Source organism: Helobdella robusta, assembly GCF_000326865.2.
Source record: "Helobdella robusta unplaced genomic scaffold HELROscaffold_1, whole genome shotgun sequence".
Taxonomy (NCBI): domain Eukaryota; kingdom Metazoa; phylum Annelida; class Clitellata; order Rhynchobdellida; family Glossiphoniidae; genus Helobdella; species Helobdella robusta.
Genome location: NW_008703570.1, coordinates 110,929 through 131,440, shown reverse-complemented (window position 1 = coordinate 131,440; position 20,512 = coordinate 110,929). Strand labels below are relative to the sequence as shown.

The 20,512-nt window shown below is 31.4% G+C and overlaps 4 protein-coding genes across 4 annotated transcripts; 2 read left to right on the top strand and 2 right to left on the bottom strand.

Annotated features, from left to right (window-relative positions):
* Positions 1 to 2,255: 2,255 nt before the first annotated feature.
* HELRODRAFT_158316 (hypothetical protein) lies at positions 2,256 to 3,317 on the top strand (the record flags this gene model as incomplete). The annotated part of the gene is made up of 3 exons (XM_009010424.1): positions 2,256 to 2,432; positions 2,503 to 2,670; positions 2,775 to 3,317. 3 exons carry the CDS (start codon positions 2,256 to 2,258, stop codon positions 3,315 to 3,317), a joined length of 888 nt encoding a protein of 295 aa, XP_009008672.1.
* A 4,132-nt stretch (positions 3,318 to 7,449) lies between these two features.
* Positions 7,450 to 11,980, bottom strand: HELRODRAFT_158315 (hypothetical protein; the record flags this gene model as incomplete). The annotated part of the gene is made up of 5 exons (XM_009010423.1): positions 7,450 to 10,255; positions 10,473 to 10,507; positions 10,845 to 10,877; positions 11,879 to 11,880; positions 11,938 to 11,980. The coding sequence occupies 5 exons, from the start codon at positions 11,978 to 11,980 to the stop codon at positions 7,450 to 7,452; spliced, it is 2,919 nt and encodes a 972-aa protein (XP_009008671.1).
* A 2,513-nt stretch (positions 11,981 to 14,493) lies between these two features.
* Positions 14,494 to 16,334, bottom strand: HELRODRAFT_158314 (hypothetical protein; the record flags this gene model as incomplete). The annotated part of the gene is made up of 2 exons (XM_009010422.1): positions 14,494 to 15,066; positions 15,234 to 16,334. The coding sequence occupies 2 exons, from the start codon at positions 16,332 to 16,334 to the stop codon at positions 14,494 to 14,496; spliced, it is 1,674 nt and encodes a 557-aa protein (XP_009008670.1).
* Positions 16,335 to 19,212: 2,878 nt separating this feature from the next.
* On the top strand, positions 19,213 to 20,512 carry HELRODRAFT_158313 (hypothetical protein; the record flags this gene model as incomplete). Its single annotated transcript, XM_009010421.1, has 2 exons — positions 19,213 to 19,291; positions 19,431 to 20,512. 2 exons carry the CDS (start codon positions 19,213 to 19,215, stop codon positions 20,510 to 20,512), a joined length of 1,161 nt encoding a protein of 386 aa, XP_009008669.1.

Genomic DNA, 20,512 nt, shown 5'->3' with positions numbered 1-20,512 from the left:
CATGAATTTTTTTCAATTCGTTTGGTAGCTTCTATGTTTAAAAATTTCTCGCTTGAATTATTTTCATGTTATTTATGGTGTTTTATATTTTCATTTTTACCAAAATTTGTTTTCTAGTTTTGTTTTATTTTTAAAAACGAATTTTTTTAAAGAATAAGCTGTTTTTAAAATATTCAATATCAAATGACTCTGTGTTTAAACGTTTGTTTGTAACTTGGAGGATAGCAAGCAAGGCAGGAATGTGATTTTCAATTTTTGAACTTATCATTAGTCTATGCAAATTAGCTGTAAATAATAAATGGAAAGTTAGATGCATGGATGGGCACCAATCAAACACCAGGCAAGCAATTTCTTTCTTCCTTCAATAAACTCGTCGAAACATTAACTCAACACAATCTCTTTTTCAGGATATAAAAAGTTTTTTTAATTTTTTAAAAAATTATTTACTATGCGATTCTAAAAATAATATAAAAATAATATAATACTTTTTTTTAATTTAAAAAAGTTTGGCAAAAATGTTCCGTCAACAGATTGACTCGAAGATACGTTCAGAGAACAATGCACAGCACATCCTGCCAAGTGAATCAACTGTTGAGTGAAAGTTATCACGTATTTCATTCTACATTTTCATGTAAATGAAGCTTTTAAGTTACCAGCGCAAGAAACGAGCATCGATTGAACCGTTTTTGAAGTCATTTCATATAGCTCAATCATTTTCATTAAAAATCTGATGAATTTTCAGTTTTTTTTAAATTGCTTTCCACTCATTTCTCCAGCCGATCGAACTCTTGTTTTAATGACCTTAGAAGTATTTTTTAACGACCATTTAGTCTCTCAAAGCTTTTTGAACCAAAGCCAGCTTTCAATAAAACACATGAAATAAATAATGTATATAAACAAATGTACATTGAAGACGCACGCATTAACCGAGTACAAAAATAAAGAAATAAATTACCTAAATGTTAATAAGTTTGATGTTGAAAAAACACAAAATAATAAACTAAATTAACGAACTAAATGAATTACAATTTAGAATTTATATAAAAAAAGCCAATCAGGTGAGAAAGAATACGGTGAGACGTGGGAGATAGTTTTTATAAACTGTGGTATCTTTTTGAAATGGTCAAGTAGCAAGCAGTTCAGTTTTGGTTCCATTGATGCTTACCGCAGAATGTTTCCATATCAAATCTAGCCTCGTAGATCAGAACAAACTGATAACTTGCACGCGCTAATAACAAGACGGGTAGACAATATTTTGAACAGCCGAAGAAATCAAAAGGCTAAGCAAATTATAATTTTTTTCTGAGAACTGATTAACCACAATTTTAACAGTATTTGAGGTTTGGTTTTCATTTATCAGTTAATAATTATACTGACAATTTTTTAACACTAGCAATTGCAGTTGATTCTGAAAACAGTCGAACGCAGATGCTACTGAAAGTGCTCAGCCACACTTGAACGCCAGCATAAAGTTGTTGCTGTCAGTGAGTCGGGAATTTCTGCTTCAACTCAACGAGAGAAAACTGATGTCGGATCTACTTCTATGACAGAATTAATTCAAAGAATGGAGTGTACAAGGCAAGAAATTGTTATAATGTTGACATTAAATTAATTACACATTTTTTCAGTTTTATTTATTTTCTGTTATAAACTAATTGAAAGCAAATTGAAAATAAAATGGTTGGCAAATTAATCATTCAAACTATTTCATTTCAATCTACTTTTTTTTAAATTTTGTCGACAAGGTGTGTGTGTAATTTAGTTTTGAATGATACATTTGAAATTGATATAAAAATTAGGTTAATTAAAGTGTCAGTTTCATTACATACTTAGTACATACTTAGAAATTATAGTTAACAGATTATGGGGTCAAAGAATTTCTAATTTTAATTTTCATTACTCCATTCGATAATAACAGCGTTACGTGAGAAGTAAATTTGCATGCAGTGACCAGCGATGACCAGAAAAATTGCTGCTTTCTCCCAACTTCTCAAATTACTCCATAGAAATTTCTTTTAAATACGGGCAAACGAAGTCAAATTTTTCAGTGTTTCGATAAAACTTTTATAAAACTTTTATTAAATAAAAGTTTTTGCTAAGATGAAGTTTTACTCATTGGGTGAGCAATTTCTAGATGTTAATTACAAATTAAAAAATGTTTAATTAAACAATTATTTATTTGGTAAATGAAATGTATGACACCATATAAAACGTATAAAAAACTTAATAAAGTGCTGCTGCAGATCGCCCTGCACATGAAGGGCGGCACGTCCTTCGACTACCAGCAGTGCCCTCAGTGGGAGTGTAGTTGCAACGACTACAACGACAACCAGGGACCCGTCACCCACGTTCATTACGTCAACTCCTTCAAGACACTCCACAAAAACATCCAAGACGCAAAGAATGCTGTCAACAGACTGGCTACTAAAATTGTACTAAATATTTGGTTTCATAACAATGAATCCACGTGTTATTTGTATGATTTTATATTTTCCAAATTAGGTTTTGGATCGTTTTGGCAACAGTGACACACATGCCAAAAGTTTGAAAAATTGTGCTTTCGCTGAGAGGACCTCTGAATGCTTGTTAAGATTATTCAATGGCTGTCCATTGAGTGACATTCCAACACAGGCCGAGATGGAGACATGGAAACACGGTACGTCAAACAGAGTAAGTCTTATGTTCTATCTTTCTTATTTTTAATGAAATAGTACAATTTAGTATTTTATTGTTCATCATCATGAATAACCTTAACATTCGATTGAAAACTGCAGATGCTGTCGGTACTGGAGACCGCTGCACCCATGCTGGCACACATCAATTCCTATTTGGAGCAGGCAAAAGTCGACGAGGCAGACGTTCAAGACTGGAACAAAGAACTGACAAGAGACTTTTCTAGCATACAGGAACAAGCCATTTACAAAATCTACTGCAATCTCATAGTTGTTTTTCCTAGCTCTGATGTGTACACCGAATATTTTATGGAGTCCATTGACGAAATTTTTGATTCGGAATGCAGAGATTCGTTAGAATTATCAGCAAGAGATAACAGAAATTATGTAACTCTCCATGTTTTAAAATTTGTTCTAGAGTATTTAAAACAGCAGGTAGATCATTTCAAAACCTTGTTAACGAGTTCGAACTCATGGTCGCGTAATCAAGAAGATATAAGCAACTTCCTCAGACTGGAACAAAATCTTCCTGGAAAAAGAAGCACTGCCAACTATTCCTCACCTATTTACCAATATGCTAATAAGAAAATTTTATTGAAGAATGTTTTTCCTGGTATGAGATACAATGAGAAAAAACATTTTTAATTAAAATCATTTTCAAATGAATGTTAAAAAGTGTTCATAATAAAATACGTTTGCATTTAAATTGTTATGATAATGATCCAACTACTAGTGAAATCATCCAACTTTTATTATTATTAGATTATTCTATATTTAAATTTTTTCAATACTTAGAAACATGAAAGTGTAAAAACACTTCTACGAACAGAAAACATAGAAGATAGCAGCAATTATAATTAGTAAAAATGCACTTAAAATTGATTACTCCATTTAAAAATTAATAATATTTTAAAATAATTTTTAATAATACATATCTTTTAAAATGTTAGCACATGCTAACACATATACAACTCATTTTGGCTGTTCACGGCCCAGTTTATTTATCTTTGAGATGTAAACAATTTTGCGCGGCTGCGTTCAAACCAGCTAACTGCAAACTGCGTGAAACTAAGTGCAATATATTTTTCTAATTACTACGCTAACTTATTAATTACTTTGAATTTATAAATAAACCAATGGTTTATTAATAATTTTAACTTTATTTTGTGTAAACTTTTATCAAATTGGTGCATATGAGTGTTAGGTGGATAGGAATAAGGAAATAATGAAACAATAACAAGACAGTTCTTGGTAAGGTCACTTGCGTAAAAGATTAGTATGAAAAAAGGTTAACGTTTTGAAGTGTACGAAATATTAGCATGTTGTCCTAATATGTTTACATCGCTGGATTTTCGTATGTTTCTTCCTTTTTTTCAAAATCTCACTAACAAAAAAACCTGGAGAAATAAATATCAGAAGATCGAAATGAGATAATGAGCATTCTGGTTTTTATTGAACATTATTACATTTTTAATTAATATTTTCTTTAATTTTAACGATTTTGGTTGAAATGAAAAAGTTTCTATTATTATTATTATTATTATTATTATCCCAGTATTTACAGCTTGGTTTTTAATACTGGTCATTGACGAATACGGGATTCAACTGGATCCCAAAGAGCTTCATCCGAGGATTTTTCTTATTATGCTCGCTGTCCCTAATAATGCTATTTTTGAGCTTCGGTCAGAGCTAGTTTTCCCGGAAATTCATTTGAAGTTTTTTCTAAATTTTTAGAGACTGCTCCTAGTGCTCCCACTACTATAGGAATAACTAAAAAATATTTTTTCGTTTTTATCTTGGACAATGATATCTGGTCTCTTTGCTTCTATTTTCTATCTATTATAATTGGCGTGTCCCATAAAATTTGACCATTGACATAGTTTGTTCCATTCTTCGGTTCATGTTTATATTCTACACATGTCTCTAATCCAACCTGCCTACATATCACCTAGTGGATATAGCTTGCAACTCGATTGTGTCTTTTAGTATATTCAGTTGGTGCCAATACCGTACATCCAGATATGACATGGCTAATGCTTTCAATATGCTTGTGACACATTCTACAGAGGCCATCAACATTTTCGCTTCTTCCATCCTCAAATATCTGAACGTTTCTTCCGCATCTACACCTCTAAAGTTGATATTATAATTGCATTTTATAAAGTGGATATTATAACTGCATATTTAAATTGGATATTATAATTAATAATAATAATTATTATTATTTTTATTATTAGTTTGTTTTTAAGCGCCCAATAAAATAATCTCAGAAACGCTAATGCAGTACATTATGTAGCACTTTAGCTGGGCAATGCAAAGAATGGAGAGAGAAAGACATTAGCACGTGTAAGCTTGGACAAAAAGATGGTGTTTCAACCTTTTACGAAATTGAATAACAGACAACGCAGGATCACGAAGGTCCTTAACCAAATCATTCCAGGCAGCAAGACCCATTACGGATAAATTCTTTTCAACCAAAAGCCAAGCTTGTGTCAGGTACAAACAGTAAACCTGAATTGTCAGAGTGCAATGTTTGACTCAGCAGTGGCATTGTTCTAGGAATGCCAGTTAAATATTTAGGGGCAACTCTCTTAATACATTTAAAAACCGTTAAACATATCTTGAAAATAACTCTTTGAATCCAGTGAAAAGCAAAAAGAGTTGGCTTAACTTGATCGTATTCAAGGCCACCTGAAACCAACTTTGCAACCCAATTTTGAACCAACTACAGTCTAGACATATTTACACCAGACTGGTCGTAATATAAACTATTGCAGTGGTCTATTTTTGAGTGGATAAAGGAATGAACAAGACATTGAAAAGTATTCTTGTTTAAAGATCGTTTGATGAGCCTAAGCCTAGTCAATTGTCCAGAGCATTCTTTCGAAACTGCCCTGGTTGTTGTGACATGTTATTACCAAAAGACATGTTATTACTAAAAACAAATCCCAGGTTATGTGTGTGTGTTGTGTGAATATATGTGTATAAATGTAGGTATGTTTATATATGTATAGATCTGTTTCTATACAGTCGTGAATTCATGGATTAATTAACTATTTCATTTATACGTATTCATTTATGTGACTTCATGCATATACTTCAATAATTATATAGATGTAATTTGATTTATTTGGGTTTATTTTAATGCAGTTTATTTTAATGTAGTTAATTTATTAATTATTATTTTTCTTTTTTGTTATTACTATTACTCTATTAATTATTCTTTTTTTTAATTTGAGAGGTATAACTTGTTGGAGGCATAGAAACGACATGTTATGCTATTTAAAATTTATTCGCCAGAGCCAGAACATTTTAGTTGAAACACATATAAGATTTCAAGTTTCTTTAAAACAATCCTATTTGTTAAGAAATTATCGTATCAAATTATTCTGAAACTAAGTTTCAAAAGCATTTTATTTTAAAAAATCTTAACTACCACCGTAAAATAGCCACAACTTTTATTAATTAAACATATATTCACTTTTCTGGGTTGTAAGCCTTTTGGAATATGAATCACGTCATTAAATTTTTAAAACGGAGGATTGTTCAGTTGTATTGCGTGGAGGCTGATAGCGTGTTGTTGCATAGCTGCACTTCCTGGGAAGTTAACGACTCCTCATCGAAAAACAAAGCATTAACTTTCAATTATAGATCATTCTTCATTGCGGTAAGTTAGGTTCTTATCGCTTTAGAAGGTAGCTCATATGCGTAACATAAAACTAACAATTATAACAACGTTAACATATTACACTTGTAATATTTTCATTATTTTGTCATAATCATTTTTATCATTGTCAATCCATAACCATCTTCATTTTTTATTTTATCATTTTAATCACAGAAACAACTTGCTACGCAATGTATTTCTCTAACATAGCATAGCATAGCATAACATAACATAGCACAGCATAACATAACATATAACATAACATAACATGACATAACATGGTTTATAGTGATTCAGTAGACTAGCGTCTGTGTGAGAGCCACAGTCAATTAACTCTGCCCTAATATCCTGTTTCTCCAAGGTTGATCTTAAAACTGTTAGTTGATTGCTCATCGTCACCGTCTCGTCATTCCAGGTGTTCTGTTCACCTCTGTATTTCAGGTCTTTTTTTACAAAAAGTTTTATTGCGACGAACAACTAAGTATAACCGATATATAAAAATATAAAAATATATTTCAGGCGTTGTTAGCAACTATAAATACTAATTACCCGACATTAACTTACCCACCTCTGAATTAAAAAAAAAAATACAAAATTTCGGTCCGTTGAAAAAAATATTAATTAAATATCTTTGAAATATCAAATAACTGTTTAATATTAAAGTAGCACAACTTCCATAGCAGTATTAAAAGTTTTCGAATTCTGAAAATAAAAATTAATGCACGCAGGCGGGTTGTGTCATTTGCTGAAAAAAAAATAAAATTTTTATGCTTTGAAAACAATTAAAAAGTTTTTATTAGAAGCATATAAAAATAAAAAGTTCAATTGTTAAGTGAAAAAACGTTATCGTTTACTAAAAAAACTAATTTTAATCAAGTTCATACTATTTGTTCATTAAAAATATCAATTTTTAGTTTTCGATCATCAAAGCAACGATCAACAATTCTTCAACTTTATTTTGTTTCTTTAAGATATACAGATCTCAGGTGCAAGTGCAATTATCATTTATATTGAACAAAAAATTAATTAAATAATTACGTTAGTGGTTGAGTCATCTTTGATGCCACCGTTGATGAGAAACAAGATCTCAAGAGAAGTTTGACGAAATAGTTAACGAAATAGCAAATGCCCATATTTCATGAAAATGATGGATAAAATTACTGAAACAACAGCAATGATTACGTACAACAGTGTGTACAAAGATGAAGAAGTATGTAAAACACAGCTTCCATATTCGTTTGAGTATTTCCCTTCGACACAACTCACAGAAGACTTTCCACTCAACATGTAGCCAGGCTCACATACGATTGAGTAGTCAACTTGAGTGTAGTCACTATTGTGTTCGGCGTTGACATTGGCATGGGCAACGTGTATGTTGGGACTGCAGGTTATTTGCATATGCTGGTATTCCGTAATTTGGCTATTAATAGTTTCTTCAATATGAACGTTCGTCAGTCCAACATCCACATCTCCCGTAACGAACGCGTCAAATATACATTCAGAATTGTTGCCACACTGAGAGAACGAGTTTGATGGCTGACCAAAGAATGGAACAAAGTATGAATTCTGGTAATCACTCCATTTCAAACCATCAGGATAGCTGAAAATACTTGTCTTCTCGGTTGTAGCCCACGACATACCAAATATGTAATGAATGTCCTCTGGTGAGGATGTATTTGGAATCCACGTTCCATTGGGCAACATGAAATCATTCGACGGATCATCATCCCAGTTGCCAATTAAACCAGAGACTTGTCCTTTAATGTTGGGTTGTAAAGCTGCTATAACATGAAGCATATCATTCAAACTATAAAACTGAAAACTGAGTCCAGTTATTGTGTAAAGGCTGATGAGGGTGGGGTTGATTACTGCATTCACTTCTGGTAAAGATAACGATTCCTCGTCCCAAATCACACCATCAACTTTCAATTGTAAATTATTTTTTGCGGTAAATTCAATCTGTAAAGACAAGTCGTAAATTTTTATGGCAAACGCTGCAAAATAGCTCGCTGGTTTGAGTACATTGTTCTTGTCTACGTATTGTTTAATTCTCGTTTGCACGGTGGTGTTTGGTACTTGCAAGTAAATGAATTCTCCAACCGGATTGAACTCGTAAGAAGTTCCATCCATCGTAGTGAAATGCGGATCACCTCGGGCCGGCACAGGACGTGGTGGAACGTAATGCCTGGAATCAACGGAAGGTCTTTTTTCATAATATTTGTCACACTCATCAGAAAATATGCAACATTGTAAGTATGGCCAGACATCAATTTTGAAATGTTCCCATTTAGATTTTTGAGAATCAAATAAATCTAATGTTCCTCCACCTGTTGGACCAACAATTAACATGTTGTCACTATTGTAGCAACATTGGACAGCTATGTTGTTTGGATTGTTCAAACTTCTATAACACCCTTTAGCACCTTTGTGAAAAATTCGGCAACCGATATTACCAAAGAAAGATGGATTGCATGAACTATCTCTTATGAAACCTCCTGAAAGTTGATCTGGAAAATTGTCTGGTACAGTTGGTTGGCAAGGATTTCGTTTTGATTCTCGTTCTTTTATTTCATTTATTTCAGTTGTATGGTTTTCTTTCTTAAACCAGTCGCTGCACAAACTTTCATCTTTCAATGTGGATGATGAAAATTCTTTCACAATTTCAAAAACATGTCTTTCAATATTTACTAAATAACGAACTGATTCGTCGTTAAATTCGCTTGACACAGTTGTTAGTTTATAACTCCCAGTGTTACTGATTTTTTCAAGAATTTTTACTTTTTCATAAATTAAAAAGCCATTTGCATTGCGTTTAACTATTTGTTTTATTCCTCTTAATATTACTATTTCGTCACTAAATAATGTTTGGTCCCAGTTTAAATAGGCATCATCTCCAGCAGCCTTGTTCAACGTGGCATACGTTGAACTTTGCACGAGTGAATCTCCAGTATCATATGATAGAAAAAAGCTTTTGTATACCACATTGTTGTGTTCTAGTATGACAGGAATTTTTACATTAGAATCAAAATACGGAGTCAAGCATTTGAGTTTATTTTCTTCCTTTTGACATTTAATTGTATCTTCATTTCCAATTTTTACATCAACTTCTTTTGTGTTCTCATCGAAACAAGGTCCACTTATGAACACTTCTTGTTGTCCATAATAAAGCACCTTTTTAGGATATATTTCCAACATTCCCAATAAATTGCATGCTGCAGTAATTTCGTCACTTATGGAAAACAACCATTCTCCAGGAAAACCAACATTGCTATTTTCTAAAGCATATTTTGATATTTTGTCCGTATTTGAGTAATCAGCTAAAACAAATCTTTTTCCATCTCCTGCATTAAATCCAATTTGAGCACCAAAATAATCCAATCTGTTATAAAGAAAGATTACAAACGAATGTATTCCATTGCTTGTTAGGATAGTTTGATGTTTGACAACGTTGAGGCATTCATTTCCACTACATCTAAATCTAGGTACGTCGTTAAATGTCACTATCAGAGCCCAAGTACTTGTAAATTTTTTGAACCGAACAAATTTGTTTCTTATATAATCAGTTATTTGATTCAAAATAACGGGATCAAATTCTTCTCTGTAATAAATATTACCACCCATCCTTGGATCACTGTCAACCCAGTAAGCTGCAACTGAGAGCATACCAACAAGTGGAAAAGGTATTGGCTTGTAGTCTCTGCTACCTTCTCCGAAAAATATAATTCCGTTCGTGCTGATGTGGATCTGCGAAAAGCTTCTACCGAAAAAAGGAAATTCGAAATTGATGTTGATCGTTGTGAAGGCATCATCTTCTTTCGCCAGAGCAGAATCTCGCGCTTGTGGTCCGAAGTTATAAAAGTTCGGCAAAGCCCTAACGATGTATAAATGCAACGCAATCATGGCCACCAAATTGGCTCTGTTATGGGATAATTTTATGATTATTACGTAATTAAGAAGATTTAAAAACAAAAAATGTACAATTATAGTTTACGAATATTTTAATATTTTCCAATCTTTCTATTCATTAAAAAATAAGATCTAATAAATTTGTTTCTAACAAAATTTATTCACCAGCATACGCATAAAAATTTAAAAATTTTTGAGTTTTACGCTGTGGGTTAAATAATTCTAACAGCTTCTCTGCATCAAAATCATTTATTAAAACTTGCTGTTAAACATTAAAATGTTAAAAAATGGTTATTATATTGTAAATTCGTAGAGAGCCTCTATCGAGTTATCTTCAGGTCGTAAAAGTCTTAAAAACTTTTCCAAGGTTCAGTGGAATGCACTATACATATAAACAAACAACGTATAAGAATGCATGTTAAACGACTCATCATACACAAAGCATGTGATACGCGTGGATGTGACGCATTCAAACCCGGTTACAGCGTGCACTGTGAAACTGGACCAGGCCAACCAACATTTGAATAATGTTAGAGTAAGAAGCAAGCTGGGATAAATTTTGAGTATTGTAATTTTCAATTAAAATTTTAAAAACTCACTTGAACATATTTGCTTGATAACCGTTGCTGAACCTGAGATGAAAAATTTTTTAATTTCATTGTTAATTTCCGAAACTCAATTGAAATAATATTATAATTGGAAGACTTTACATCATCTTTTAACGTTTGGCAGGTTGTAAATTTTTGAAATTATTTTCACTAAGCAATCAATTAATTCTTTTTTATAGCGCCTATTAATTTTTTTTTCGCACATAGATGAATTTTTGCTAATGGATGAGTTTTAACTTCTTCAGATCTGCAGGAACTTTATATATGACTAATGAAAAAAATAATGAAGGTGAAGATTTCCAAAGTTGAAAACGAGAAATAACTTTTAGCAAAAACCAAAAATTGAAAATAAATAAACGATCGCTTTGCGTTGTCTAAAATATCAGACAGAAATAATATTACATTTATGATTTGCATTTACATAATATTACCGTTATGATTTGCATTTATGTTCAAATTTAAAAAAAATTCTTTATTTTATAAGTAGCCAGTGTAATCAGTCAATGTGAATGCTTCTTTTAATAAAATTATTTTATATCGGTGTTTTAAAAAATACTGAAAAAACTTGCAAGATTTCATTCACAATTTTAGAATTTATTTTCAGTATGAAAAAAGATTGATATCTTCTAAAAGACATTATAAATATTTTCAAAATAAAAAATATAAAAAAATTTCAATTCGAAACACTTTCTGAAGTCGGATGATAAATATTATATCGAACCACAGTCCCTCAAAACATTTCTACTCCAGCAAAAATAACCAACACCAACTTTGCGAACGACATTATGTGTATTTAGTTCAAAATTTTAAATGTATTTACTTTACTGTCTAGCTTTAACTGAAAAGTTTAAAGTTTTCTAATTCTTGCTATCATTTATGCAGAGTTTGTTGCAGCATATTGCAAACATTTTATTTCCTGTTTAATTTTTTACATTTTAGCCTTTTCACCTCGGTCACCATCAAGAAATTAACGTAATTTAATTATTTTTTCTATCAATATGGCAAACATATGACCTAATTAGTACCTCTGTGAAGTTTGAATATTAATAATATTTTTAACAAAGAACAAAAAACGGCTACAAACCTTTCCATTTTTCGCAAAAAATTTTTGGTGTAAAACCTGCCATCCTGGGAAATTTCGGTGAACAATAACAAAGAAAAGATAGTTTTATAAGATAGCTACAAGTGTCTACAATTATGGAAAACCAATTTTATGACTGTAACTTGTTCTTGAAATTTTTAAGAGCGGATTGTCGCATTGTCCACGCATGTGGACTCGAGCTGCGGAGGATATTAGTTTTGAAAATTTTTGCAACAATTTATTCTTTCTCTTTTGTTTTAACGTGTTTTGGCATTGTTTCAAAAATTGTATAAGATGAGTTAGTGAACAACTACGATTTTGTTATTCAGCGTAAAATACCGTTGCTCTTTAATTATTTTCTCAATGAAAACTATAAGGAACAACTTTATTTGTGCAAATGGGACACGATAATATTTTTGGTAAACCGTTTAATAAAATGTATAGATCGAAATAAATAAAAATATAAATTTGCCACAAGCAGGTAAGAGGCCCTAGTTTAAAACACCTAAAAATTACGAATTTTTGTCAATCGACTCTGTCCCAAAATCAAACTTTAAAAATAAAAATACATAGTAAACTGCTAATTAATAACCGTTTATAAACATACCTCTTCAGCTGCTCCATATCATATCATAGGAGTTATGGGGCGGATCCTGACCACTTTGATAGAGCACAAAACTGGATTTTTAGGATTAGTTTTTCCGATTCACTTTTAATTTAGTTGAACCTTATATTTTAACTCTTAATTGAATACTTTTGTTTTATTTATTTTTTTTGTAAAGCCTTGCCAGCTGTAAATATATTGTTCAAATGAACAAGAAGGTCTTATCAATAAACTTCTGAATAAATAATGAGGGCTGAATTTTTAAAAATTTTTATTCAAAACAAAAATGATTCAAACTTCTTAAAATTGTGTTCAAATGATTTTACAAATAAGAGCTAGTCGACGCTATCACTTCCTTTCCTAATTTACTAAATTTATCTTCTGAAGTATAATGCATCCTGCTTGTATTTATATAGGAGAGAGATGATAATAAAAAAGAGAAGATGAACAACAACACGCATGCCATATATGATTCACAAACGCATACCCACATATAAAACGAATTTGAAATAAGGTTTTTCCAAGCTTAAACTGTGATGAAAACGAAACCAAGTTTATGCCCATGAAAGCGAAATTGTTGGTTCCTAAAAATAGTTTGCAACAACAAAATTTATTTCTAAATTGGGCTATTCGGTAATTATACGTAAATGAACGTAAGTAACATCAAAACACTATTAATATACAAATTATATTAATAAAAATATATAAAAACTGTGATTAATTATAATAATAATAGTTTTTTATTCTTATAACGCATTATTCTACACTTGTAATTAAACTAAACGACGTATATACACATTACGTATGCACGCGCAAGCACCACATCACAGGCGTTTAATAAATCTTTGAGCATCAGACAGACAGTGTTCGAACTATATGCCATCGCGTCATAGCAGCGTGAGACATGGTACTTCTACCTACTGAGCTAACTCGGTGACCAATCATAATAAGTCATAATATTTACAAACAAAAAAGTAAGTCAAGTACGTTATGTTGTCAAGCGTTGCGTCTTATCGCGAACCGTTGCTATTCCATGCTCACAATGTCAGACTATATTAATAATTATTTTTTTGTTTAAAGAATGATTCTTTTAAAAAACAAAAAAATATATTACATTGGAAGTGTTATTTACAATAGTCACACACGCAAAGCTGAAACAAAAAGTTTTTTAAGTTTTTTTTATTTAAAATAATTGAAAATTTTATAAATACATGCCCAAAATTATATTCTGAATCAAAAATATGTTTCAAACATTTGTTCGTCCGCATGACACATAGCAGCTCAACCAGTTCATAGTTGCCAACATAACGCACGGTTGTTGGTTCGTTGATGTTACTGTTTATCTTATTAATATTAATAATAATATTATTATTATTTTCGGTAACATGAAAATGATTTTGCGATTATAAAAATCATATATTATCAATATTACACGAATAATGATTAAGCAATGGGATCTAGAAACAAGAAGACAAAAGTTGGAATATTTAGAATGATCTAGTGGGAACATTACACTTGATAAAACTGGCCTAATATGGAAAAATATTTTGGAAACCAAAAAAAGTGTCCCACAAAAGCTAAAAAGATTGTTGACTGATTGGTTTGAATGAAACTTTAAAAAATTTTAATTTTTACGAACATTTGGAGGCAAATATCAATTGATTTTTAATTAATTTCAATTAACATTAGATAATGGACATAAAAACATGCAATGCGACAAGTTAAATTCAACAAAAAAAAATCAAAGTAATATTAAATGTTTAAAAAATCAATTTATACATTTTCAAATATTCTTGTTAAAAACTATAAAAACTGTTTAAATATTCTTTTCAACGAAACATTTAACCATCCGGTTCAATCAAAGTTAACCACCAAATTTTATTACAATGATTTAATTAATTGTTTTATAAAAAATGAAAAATTTAAAAGTAATAAAAAATTTTAAATAAATTCAATCAATGCAATAATCGTTTTCCTTCTTTTTGTACCAAATTGATACATTTTCTAAGCATCAAAATTTCATAAAACTTTTTGTCCAGTTTACGAAAGGTTTGGTTCTTCAATACAAATTCTCCTTCCTTGTCTGGCTGTCTTTGATTTTTGCGCTTCAACAAAATCTTGTCAAATTCATCCAGTTCTCGTTCAACTCCGTTCTCATTAAAATCATTTTGGTTTAACTTTTCAGTTAACTTCGTCAGCTCGCGATCTTCAGCAAAAAATTTGTTTTCGAGTCTTCTCACCCCTAATGGATCATCATCCTCAAGTAGACGTTCTCCATTCTGAAGTTCGTATTCGAACATACTTGAATCTAATGAAGTATTCACAAGTTGACAATCAAGTTCTCTCGCATCGAGTTTGAAATCCGACATTTCTAAAAGATATGGATCATGTTCAGGGGAACAAATACGTTTCTTGTTTTGTGGCTTTTGATTGTTGCGAATCTGGTCAAATTCATTCAGTTCTCCTTCAACTCCATTCTCATGAAAATTATTCTGAACCAATTTTTCAAATATTTTTGGTTCATACTGCTGAATCAAGTTATTTTAAAATTAATATTTTCATTTTTACATAAAATGAATTCATAAATATATTACAATATATTCATTTATATCTAAATAATTTTGTAGTAGGCTTAAAAGATAATGACGTTTAGTTATACTTTTTAAATAGTAAAATATTTATCAAAATAGTTTACCTTCGTTTGCTGGCAATCAAATTTTTTAGTAAAAAATTTGCTTTCGAGCCTCCCCATCCTCAGTGGATCATCTGCAAGTAGAAGATTATGCTCTCCATTTGGAAGTTTATAATCGAGCATTTCCAAATCTAATGAAGAATTCACGTATTGATAATTAGATTTTCTTGCACCAAGTCTGAAATCCAGCATTTTTGAAGGATTGTGGACGAGGGAACAATTAAGTTCTTCGGTATGATGTTTGTAATCAGATATTCCCGAATGTAAAGGGTTATTTGCCAGGGAATGGTTAAGTTCTCCAACATGAAGTTTATAATTTGGCATCTCTAAAGAACATGGATCATTTAAAAGGGGACGATGAAATTCTGCAGTATGAAATTTGTAATCCAGCATCCCAAGGCCTGGTGGAAGTTTTTTACTATTAGTATTATAATCTGGCATTCCCAAACCTAATGAATTATTTGTCAGAAAATGGTTAAGTTCTCCAGTGTCAAATTTGTAATCCAGCTTTTTCTTACTTGATGGGTCATTTACCAGAAAAAGTTCTCCATTATTAGCATTGTAATCTGGCATTTCCAAACCTAATGAATTATTCACAATTGGACAATTAAGTTCTCCATTGTGAGTATTGTAATCCAGCATTCCAAAGCATAATTGATTATTCACAAGTGGATAGCTTAGTTCTCCAGCAGGAAGTTTTTGGGGCGGCATTTCCAAATTTAATGGATGCTTTGCAAGTGGGAATTTTCCTTTATTAAATTTGTGATTCGGCATTTCCGAACATAATGAAATATTCATAAGTGGGCGATTAGGTTCCTCAGTAAGATGTTTGTATTGCAGCATTCCCAATTTTAATAGCTTATTTACAAGTGGATGGTTCAGTTCTCCAGTAAGAATTTTGTTATGCAGCATTCCCAAACTTAATGATTCATCCGCGAGTTGGCGATTAAGTTCTCCAATGAAAAGTTCGCAATCCACCGTTTCCAAATCTAATGGATTATTTACAAAAGGACGATTAACTTCTTTATTCAGATGACTGTAGCCCGGCATGTTCAAAGCTTTTGGATCATAAGTACGATGTATTTCATTTTCATTAAACTCCATTTTGAGAAAAATTTTTAAGCTTAATAATGTTCTATTTTTAAGTTCACCTATATATATATTATTAGAACAAAGTTTTACAATAACTAAACATGTAACGGCTACCTCGCAAAGTATACAGCCGCTCAATAGTTTACGATTTCATGACAAATTAATTTAATAGTTTGTTAGATAATTTCAATTTAAATTATTTTAACAGCAGTTTAATCTTTTTATTTGATTTGTTTTGAAATCTTAAACAAACAAAACGCTGAACAAGCTTTTTAGCTACCACAACGAGAAATAAAATTCCCGTTTTTTCTTTCTCGTAAATATGTTTTTGTCTATAATACAATCGAAACTTGTTAATGTATGTATATCATATCTTAATAATATTAAGATATACGCATGGAGTTATATAATTCATGAATTATAGAATTCAATGGTTATACGAGACACCTTAAATATATTAGCGCTCAATTAAACTTTATCATTTACTCAATTTAGTTCTCTTTTTTCTTATCGATCACTTAACTAAATCACTAAGTCATTAATAGTCTATTAATAATTTTTTTTATTTATTTGTCATATTTAACCATTATTTTATTTTATTTTCCATACTTTTCATGCTTAAACATTTTCCCCGTTAATTATTTTTCGTCATCATTTTATACTATTGCCTTGCAAACTGTAACAGTTTCTGCGTTTGTCAGATTTTGTTTTTTTTTAAATAATAATAAAAAAGAATGCAAAAAAGTGAAACAGCACTAGCGCCATAGGGAAATTAAATCGCCACACCCCTTTATGGTGGGCATTGTTAACAGCAATTTAACAATTCTGTGTCAAACAATTACTTAAATACAATTTTTATTTTAACCAAATATGATAAGTTAATAGTTTTTTTACGATAAAATTATTAATTGCTGATGACAAAAAATAATTAAATGACCAAGACACGCGTATAACACGCGTTAATACAAGCAAGAGTGAAGTAACAAATTTTAAAAATTTCATCAAAAAAGTAAAATAACTAAGCAAGTACAGTCGGACCTCAGTACAAAGAACTTGATGGTTCTAGGAAATGAATGTCGTTATTTATATAGAATTTGTTTGGGGGATAATTCTATATTGCTTAAAAGGTATATATATGCTGTGGGTCGGACATTTCTTTCAACTTTTATAAATTTCCTTTTCACCATTAGCTTGTTTTCACAGAATGATCCTCAACCGGCGCAAGCATGCAGTAGTACTTCGCCTCTTGTGGTTAATAATTGTTGTACCAGTAAGAAAATAAAAATGAAAAAAATAAATGACGAGAAGTCGGCTGAAGTGCTAACAAATGATAAAAACGGCAACGTAGCGTATAAATTACGTACCATGTATAAACTCTCCAAGCTGAGGTAACGTTAAGAACAATTATATATATTGTATTGTTCGATTAACGTGCTCTATTTCACAGATACAGCTGAAAAGATGTGCCGTGGGCTTTTGAAACTTTTCTCATAAAGCATGGTGTCAGACTCGGATCTATCCAGCGGCATGATGAAAGAGAAAGAAAGATATTTCATCATAAATCTATAGGTCTCGTTGGGAAAGTTGTTACTGGTCCATGTGTGACATTCTTCTACAAAAATTCTATTGCAATATTCAAATCTTAAGATGGTATAAAAAATTTTTAACCGTATTGTTATTCTTTTTTGTTTCTAATCTTAGTTGTACCATCTTTTTGGGACAAAATTTTGAAATTCTTAAACATCAAAAATTTATAATTATTAGTTCAATCTTTAGGTTGCAACTTTCAAAGCCGTTATTAAAAACTTAACAAGTTCAAACGACCAGAATTGTTCATGGACGAGAACATCGTTAAAAACAGCTTGGAGGGGAACGAAACGTTCAAATCTTTGATTGATTGTAAATGCCAGGATGATGATTTATGTCTCTAAAATCATAATAGAAATTGTTCGAATTGTAATCGATGCTGCAAACAATCAAATGGCTGACATGCTCACTGGTGAGTTATCAAGTCCATGTGATGCCACACTGGAGTTTGCCAAATCTTCTTATAATATTCAAGCTGAGCGGATCTTGAGCATTGATGTATTGCATACGTTTTGTAGTCTAGGCTTTATCTTTGATTCTAGCATGTCTCTTCCTTCTCCGATTAATAGTGTTGCTAGAAGTTAATACTTTCATCTACGTAGAATAAAAAATCTTTTGCCTTCTTTTGACGATCTTACTTTATTCCTTCTTTAGTCTCATTCTAAATTATTTCCTAAGAATTTATCAGATATACTAATTAAACCTAAACGTCCCGGTTTACGATTTTCTTGTTCTCATTTCTTTACTCGTGTTTAAACACTCTGTTGCTAATTCTGCGTTTGTTTTTTCTGGCCCTTTTCTCTGGAAGTCTTTACCTCCTTCTCTATTTCTCCATCACTTACGAAGTTTAGAGCGGATCTCAAGACCCATCTGTTTACAAAATTCACTGAGGAGTGCTGTTGAACATCGCGGAAATAGCGTTTTAGAAATTGATTGAATGATTGGTTGATTGATTGATTGATTTATGGATTGATTTATTTATTTAAAGTTTTTCTTTTCAATTTTCCTTACTAAAATTCTCTGGAAAGTGTTCAATTTATTGAAAATAGAATTATTATCCAAATTTATTAAAAATAGGACTGTTGCTATCCAAAATTATTGGATAACAGTTCTATTTATTGGTACTAAATTTCAATTCCCGTCCACCTGAAAGTTTGGTGTAATCGCATTCATGTTTTCGTGTACACTGAAGATAATCTTATAAAAAACCATGCCGTTTTACATCGGAAAAGGTGAAAAAATCTTGTTTTCTATAAAAATGTAATATTGCTTGCATTTGCATCTGTGTTTTCAAATATCACAAATGCGCGTCAAACCATGGATATATTCATGCGTCAAACAGTCATTAACGGCATTTTCTATTCTATGCTTCACCTGTCAAGGTACAATGTTTGGTTATCAATCAGCCAGCGACTGAAGATGTGTTTATTATTCATTTTTGTTGACAAATGCATGTGTTTCTACTTGGTCAAACATCAACCACAAAAATTTTCTTTTTTGCTGTTTTTGGAATATTTGCAGTTTTCAACGTTTACAAATGTTTTCAACTGAAAGTTTCTTCGGGTGCATTTCGTTATTTGAGCGATGATTGGAAGAGCTCAAGCAATTTTGCTAGCAATTCCTCAGTCGAAAAAACTTGGAATGAAGAACACACTGTTATTTCGTTAAAAGATCGGTTGCTGCTTCTTGGAAAGCCTAGAAACACAACATTCATCGACAACCAAAAAACTGTTTACATCGAGGGCAAGTTGAGAAAGCTTCCAATATGGCAACATTTTTTACGATATAAAAAATTCGAACCGCAAGAAGACGAGTTTGGTGAAACAACAGAAGATTATTATTTTCTAGTTGTGGTGCTGCAAGTTCGATTGTATGCTTATGATAAGGCAAAATGGTCAATAAATGAACTCAAGCAATGGTTCCATTATTTACTTTTGGCTGGAGTAGAACATATTCTTATTTGCGATCATTATGCATCCAAGGATGAAATGTTCAAAAACCATATAAAAAAATATATAGATTATCAGCTTGTTACTTATGTAGAATGGAGTGGAGTGAGAAATCCTATGGCCTCTCAGACCAAATGCTATCAAAGATTTATTAGAAGGTTTAAAAAATATCACCTGTGGCACATGGCAATAGATATCGATGAATATCCTTTCTCACCGACAGATGGTCAAGAAAATTTCCTTGTTCGGTATTTGCAAAACGTTTCAGAAGAAATTAGTGAATTATCAATGGACAACTACTTAATGTTAGGCCGGGGGAAAAGATCTGAAAATCTTGTCATAAAACGGATAACAAGAATGACGAAGAAACCAGCAAATTATTTGAGTAAACCTATCTATAGGCCTGCAAGTGTCCTGAGTGCAGCCGTACACCACAACCATTTAAAACATGGACTCTCTAGAAATGCTGGAAACACGTTGAAAATGCTGCATTATTGGGGTGGTAGGGATCAACATTGGGGTCCTGATACAGCAAAGACGTTAAATATCACTGAGGAAATGCATCTCATGAGTAAATTTTGGGCCTCAAAATTAGAAAATTCTCTTTTAACTTTTGATGAAAAGTCTGCACTTTCCAACAGTACTGGCCCTTAG